Here is a 7,219-nt window from a genome sequence, read left to right as displayed (position 1 = left end):
AAATACAGTGGTAACAACAAGATATGAAGTGAGTAGAAAAGTGCCAGAAGACAATAGAGAATAAAAAAAAATTTTTTCGCGGCGGTGGTGGGGTTTGAACCTGCGACCTTATTGGTACGACAACTCCGCCTGGCAGGTGAGAGCGTGGCTCTACCGTGTGAGCTATCCACGAACAAATACAGGCCACGGGAGAGTTGCTGCTTTATTAGATTTATGTAATCATACACGTAGCTCATAAAACATGGCAGCTCCCTTATTCTACTTGCGGTTTTCGTTTCTCAAGTCGTCAAATAAAATTTTTCACAGTAATTTACAGCATCGTTTTGTTGGTAATAACTCAGGAAACATTTTATGGGGGAGGTCTTCCGAAAGCTCCTCGCGCTAGCATTTCTTTCAATTTTTATTCTCACCATTGATCTTTTGTCATTTAAAAACAAGCCTTCCGAAAGCTCCTACATCCCCAGTATTATTTTTAATGTTCTAGTTGGGGGTTTGGGAAACTTTTTTAAAGAATGTTTTAGTAGGGGATTTGGGAGGGTGGAGACTTTTATGTTTTTTGTTTTTAAGGTTTTACGGTGCTTGCAAGACATTTAGGTTATATCAGCGCCAGTAAAAAGGGAGAAAATGGGATAGGAAAAAGGTCTAGAATTACACCTCCAAGAAAAAGTATGACATAGGGGAACTGGGAACATATAGGGATCAGATGTAGATTCCAAGAGCATACCACCAATGTACTTAGTTTGAGATCACCTATAAGTCTCATCAGGACACAAGCACAAAATCCAACAAAGAGCAATACACTCAAATGCTTACGATACAATTCAAAATAACAAATATTTTTAAATTTAAATTGTTACTCACCTGTAAATATTGTTAGAATTAACCAAAGTTTTGTTCGAGGTGGGTTAAGGATTTTATTAACTAATGTAGACGTAATAACCACAAAGATGCCCGATTTGCTGCAGCTTATTGAAGATCATGAACCTGACATTGTTGCCTTGACAGAAGTAAAACCGAAGTACAGTAAAACCACCCTCACAGAGGCAGAGATATGTATTGAGGGTTATCACACCCCAATTCATAATTTAGAAATGGATGGGAGAGGAATCTGTATATATTTTTCCACTAAACTTAGCGTGGCGGAATTCAAATGTACAAGTACACAATACTTTTCTGAATGTGTTTGGGCTAACGTTTCACTTGGAAACAATCATAAACTTCTGTTTGGATGCATATATCGTAGTCCGTCAAGCACCTATGAAAATAATAGAAACCTGGAAAATATGTTACGTGCCATAGTAGATATGATCCCAGAGCGCCTAGTAATTGTTGGTTATGTGCAGCTACAGTTGAATGTTCAGACAGTGATTTATTTACAGAATGCCTCATGGACTGTTTCTTAACACAACATATCGAAAGACCAACACGATATAGGGGGACCAACAACCATCAGTACTAGATTTAGTGTTAACATCCGAGGAGAATGTTGTGAATAACACCCAGTATCTGGCCCCAGTGGGCAGCAGTGATCATTGTACCATCATATTCGATTATACATGTCAAACACAGGCAATTGAAAGTAAAACCGTGAAGTACAAATATGACAAAGGGGACTACAGAGGAATGAGACAATATCTTGGTGGCATAGACTGGGCCCATACACTTAATGAATGCAGTGAGCAAGAGGATTGGGACACTTTCCAGAATATATTAGAATCCGCGATGAAGCAATACATACCTGTGCACAAGGCTAACGACACTAAAAGAAAGAGAAAAAGAAATCTATATATGAACAAAGAAGGGTTTAGACTTATCAAGACTAAAGACAGATCATGGCAAAGATACCTTCAGACCAGAAATAGCCTTGATTACAGGTTGTATTGTGGCGCCAGAAATACACTGAGAAGTTACACAAGGAAGCTTAAGAGCGATTTTGAGGAGAGTATTTCAAATGAGATCCAAGAAAACCCAAAAGCCTTTTGGAAATACACCCAATCGAGAACAACAATAAGAAGCGGGGTAGGTGATCTGCGGGACAGTAATGGAGACCTGCAAAACGAGGACATTATAAAAGCAGAAATAATGAACAAATTCTTCTGTGGTGTATTTACACATGAGGACACTAACCATGTGCCAGCATTGGAGACAAGACATTACAGCGAGGCACTTGTCAGTATAGTTATAAAGAAAGAAGACATACTGAAAAATATTATGAAGCTTAACCCAGGCAAATCAGCAGGACCTGATGGACTCCACCCTCGAGTGCTAAGGGAAATTGCGAATGAAATTGCCACACCGCTTCAAATCATATTCACAACGTCGTTACACAACGGGAACTTGCCACAACAATGGAAACTTGGACAGGTTACTCCAATATTTAAAAATGGCGATAGAAACACTCCTGGCAATTATCGACCTGTGAGTCTGACAGCAGTTCCGTGCAAAGTGATGGAGGCAATAATTAAGGAACATGTGATGGAGCATATGGTCACAAACAATCTGTTCTGTGATGAGCAACATGGCTTCGTGCCTCGGAGATCATGCATAACACAACTAATTACCTGCATTGATGAATGGACAGACGCCTTGGATAGGGGAAACCGATGGATGCGGTATACCTCGACTTTAAAAAGGCATTTGACACTGTACCCCATGAAAGGCTCATTCAAAAACTACATAGCTATGGCATCAGAGGAAAGATAAACGAATGGATATCTAACTTCCTGCACGACAGAAAACAGAGAGTCTCACTGAACGGGCACACATCACAGTGGTCGGATCTCACCAGCGGCATTCCACAGGGGAGTGTTCTGGGTCCAGTATTATTCGTGGTATTCATCAATGATCTACCTGATGTTGTAAAAAACGTGATCAGAATATTTGCTGACGATACAAAGTTGTTTGGACCTGTAAGAACAGAAAGTGACCGACATACTATACAAGATGATATCGACAAATTATCAGACTGGTCAGACAAGTGGCTGTTAAAGTTTAATGCAAGCAAATGCAGCATAATGCATCTTGGTTACAAAAATCCAAAGCACACATACAGAATGAGAGACGATAACGGAGTGTACCAGCAGCTAGGGGAAACAGAAGTAGAAAAGGATTTAGGAGTGCATGTAGACAACAGACTATCCTTCCACCATCATGTCAACTGTGCAATAAATAGAGCAAACAGAACTCTCGGAATTATTAAAAGGACATTCACCAGCAGAAATAATGATATTATTAGGCGGCTCTACACTGCTCTGGTACGACCATCACTTGAATATGGTAATGCACCGAGGATATCACAGCATGTTGGTGACATGGATAAAATTGAAAGGGTACAAAGGAGAGCAACGAAGCTTTGTTCAGATTTGAAGCATCTACCATATGAAGATAGACTGAGGCATCTTAAACTACCATCATTGTACTACAGAAGACAAAGAGGAGACATGATACAAGTATATAAGATAATAAACGAGAAAGATAGAGTAGATAGAGAGCAAATACTACCAGAGAGCACATTTAATAGAACGAGAGGACATAGCGACAAATTAAAAAAAAGACAGGCCAGATTAAATGTAAGAAAATGCTCCTTTGGACTCAGAGTGACAGATAACTGGAACAGCCTTCCAGAAGATGTAATTAAAGCGAGGACAGTGAATGAGTTCAAAGACAAGTTAGACAAACACTGGCATTACAAGCGTTACCAGCTCCGCCCCAACCATGCAGGTGCGCGTAGATATATCAGAGATAGTGCAGAACGGGTATTACAGGCATAGCCTTCAACCCGAAGAAGAGGTATCAAGGTATCAAGGTATATAATAATACATAACAGAGAGATGATTTACAACGAAAAAAATATCATCTCCCAAAACAATAACTCTATGCATTTGACTGTTTCCCTCCCAGCTAGGACTCCAGCCAGGGCCAGGACAAAACCAAGTAATCACATTCCAAGACAAAGACAGAATGCATGTTGGAAAACAGACATTATAAGGGGATAGAAGACACAGTCACAGTATGTACCCCCCCCCCCCCCCCCCCTGCCCACTATGGGAGGTCAGGAACCCCATCCAGGGAGACTTTTAAAAATTATTATAACATTATAAAAAAAGTTTCTCCTCTCCCAAACCCCTTACTAGAACTTTAATACTGGGGATGTAGGAGTTTTCGGAAGGCCTCCCAGCTGGAGGTCGGATGATTTTTTAAAAAATTAGGGTTAGTCATTAAGTCTTAGACTTAGAGTAAATGTGCTAGGGTGTTTGTTTTTCACATTAGGGTTAATTAAAGGTATTAGGTTTTATTTTTTCCTAGGGTTAGTTGAGGGAATATTTTAGTTGTTTCCCTTAGGACAAGGAGCTTTCGAAGGCCTCCCTGCCTTTTATGGATTTTGTCATCCAGATTAAGGCATTTGTAAAGGAGTGAGGTCCCCACCGCCATTTTTCTTTGTTTACACAGAGACAATGGCCAGATTGTCTAAAGTGTTCTAAGACTAAAAGTACTTTCATGCAACCAAAAATGTAACCAGGTTTTAAACGTGCCATTTTGAATTTGATGATGAAAAAAAATACTTTTTAAAAATCTGACCTTAACCCGATACTACCAGTACCAGTGTTCCAGATGAAGAAGATTAATAAATTATTTTTTTTTTTTAGATCATACCTTAAACCCAATATCAATGTGACGGATGAAGGAGAATATTACCAAAAAAATAAAATAAAGAGAGAGTTTTAATTTTTTTTCAATTTTTTTTTCAAAGTATGATCTCTCTCTCTCTCTCTCTCTCTCTCTCTCTCTCTCTCTCTCTCTCTCTCTCTCTCTCTCTCTCTCTGTCTCTCTCTCTCTCTGTCTCTCTCCTCTCTCTCTCTCTCTCTCTCTCTCCCTCTCTCTCTCTCTCTCTCTCTCTCTCTCTCTCTCTCTCTCTCTCTCTCTCTCTCTCTCTCTCTCTCTCTCTCTCTCTCTCTCTTTTTTTTTCTCTCTGGACAGTGTGAATTGACGTGGGTTGTCTGCCTTTATATTTCTTGTGTCCAGATAGGGTGAAAAAAGTATTCATGGCTTTATTAGGTGGTATATTTTCATCTCTTCTGAGTATATGCCAAAAAAGCTGCCATCTTGCCTACAGGATTTAAAAGTATAAGTTTCTTTCATTGCATTTTTCATGCAGTGTTTTATTGCTTATTTTTGTGGGGTATCGTATATTCAGGACTCAATTTTAAGTTGTTTTTTATTGAATCTGTGTAATCTTTGCTCTTGATTCCGGTCAGTGCCCATGTTCCACAGTTATTATATATAAACACAGATTTTACAAGGGTTGTGTATAATTTGATTTTAGTGGATTTTTAAATTTTATCTTTTCTAATCCACATATATATAATAATTTGTTTAGTGCAACGGTCGATAAACTTTTTCTTATTTCTACGTCTTCCTTGTCTCCTATTAGTGATCCTACTTTTTTTGTGGCTCTCCGTCCATCTTTCTTCCTTGACAGTAATGTTACATTTGTTTTGTCAGTGTTAACATACAGTTGGTGTTTTTGTAAAGCTTTTTGGAAGTCTTTTACACTGATTTGTTTGAGGCCAATAAGCCAATGTCGTCTGCATATGCAATTTCCATGGGGAGTTAGTTTTCAAAACGTAATTGGGTTGAAGGTACATATTTATGTACATCTTTTAAGTATTTTCTAGGTAATTGATAAAATAAAACAGGGCTCTAACTGTCTCCTTGTGGTGTTCTGATGTTGCCATGGAATGAATTAAATCTGAGGCACCGATTATTTTGGTCGTTATCCAGGTTTCAATTATAAGGAATCGGATTAAACTATCTTCATCTTCCAGAACTATTCCCTTCATTTTCATATTCTTTAACAAGGATTGGCGATTACATCTATTCCAGTTATAACTATTTCTATTTTGGATTTTGGTAGCAAGCCATTTGTGGGTCCAAACTACATCTGCAGTACTTCTCTCCATACTTAATCTGCTTTGACTGTATTCAAATAATTTTCAACAGACATTCTAATTCTATTCAGTGTGATCAGGGAGAGTGATTTTCTAATTGTATTAAGTAGTGTAATTGGTCTCAAATTCTTTGGAGGTCCTTTCGTTTTTCCTGGCTTTTGTATCGATAGCAACTCCCCTTTATTGATATCCATGTGCTGGTGATGTTCGAACGTTTGATTGAAGATGTCCGCTGTATGTTCATCTAATAGGGGTGGTCCATATTTTAGTAGTTCGCCTGGTGCTCTGTTGTTCTTTAGACTTTTAAAAGCATTTCTTACTTCTCGTGGTGTGATAGGTTTAAATGATGTGTCGTGGATCTCCCTCCAATGAGCTAACCTATGTCGTTTTGTTAGCTTGAAATTTTATTTTCTAAAATTAAAAAAACCCATTTGAAATGTCGTTGGGGTTAATAATTAATTTGCCCATGTTGTCCTCCATCAGTGACTTTTCAATTGGTCTTTATATATATATATATATATATATATATATATATATATAATCTTGAGCATCATCATCATCGTTGTCGTCGTCATCATCATCATACTATTTAGTCTGAAATACTGACTGATCAAGACGGCACAACTATCTGAATTTAGAATGAACAGTAAGATTTTACACTGTCACTTCAAAACTTGATTTTTATTGAAAGGCCCCAATCAAAAGTGTTTAGGTTTGTATATAATATTATGTCCGAGAATCTAGCTTTTAAAAAAAATGTTAACCTAGTCCCAATCTATTTCTGACTCTTTTCTTATTTCATTTGGCTGACAGAATGCAACCCTTATCAGTTGTGGCAGCATTTTCTAAGCCAACAACAAACATTCAGTAACAGTTCCAGTCCTTTACAGACCTCATATGTTGAGGGGTTGCCCGGCTACAACTACGGTCTCCCAGGAAAGGGTAAATCTCGCACCAGGACGTAAGTGAATGAATTCAGAATTATTAATTGAGACATATCATTGGTGATGTTACAAACAATGAGCTAAGATACTAATCCTTGCTTACATTTGAACATGTTCCATATAATTCATTGATGTCAAAGTAAAATCATAATTTGTAAAATTTGCATAGTCTAGGATTTTTTTCTAAAGTCTCCTCTGTTTTACAAGAATATGATTTATTAATTTAAGGAAACCCTTGAGATTTATGATTTTATATACTTAACTTCAACTTTAAGGTCAAAAGGACATAAATGGCATCCAGATGTAAATGGCGAATTACTTTTTGGT

The 7,219-nt window shown here is 37.8% G+C and overlaps 2 protein-coding genes across 3 annotated transcripts in view; both read left to right on the top strand.

The window, feature by feature from the left end:
- LOC144967201 (GPN-loop GTPase 1-like) overlaps nucleotides 1-7,219 on the top strand; it is a 225,629-nt gene that overhangs the window by 206,381 nt on the left and 12,029 nt on the right. The window lies entirely within an intron of this gene.
- LOC144966877 (uncharacterized) overlaps nucleotides 240-7,219 on the top strand; it is an 8,386-nt gene continuing 1,406 nt past the window's right edge. The window contains exons 1-3 of the mRNA XM_078903583.1: nucleotides 240-329; nucleotides 6,762-6,909; nucleotides 7,168-7,217. Of these exons, the coding sequence (XP_078759709.1) occupies nucleotides 242-329; nucleotides 6,762-6,909; nucleotides 7,168-7,217 (286 nt within the window). The 5' untranslated portion in view covers nucleotides 240-241. The remainder of the gene's footprint in view (nucleotides 330-6,761; nucleotides 6,910-7,167; nucleotides 7,218-7,219) is intronic.

Source organism: Berghia stephanieae, chromosome 3, assembly GCF_034508935.2.
Source record: "Berghia stephanieae isolate SIO BIC M18660-M18661 chromosome 3, UCSD_Bste_1.3, whole genome shotgun sequence".
Taxonomy (NCBI): domain Eukaryota; kingdom Metazoa; phylum Mollusca; class Gastropoda; order Nudibranchia; family Aeolidiidae; genus Berghia; species Berghia stephanieae.
This window is presented reverse-complemented; position numbering and strand designations above follow the sequence as displayed.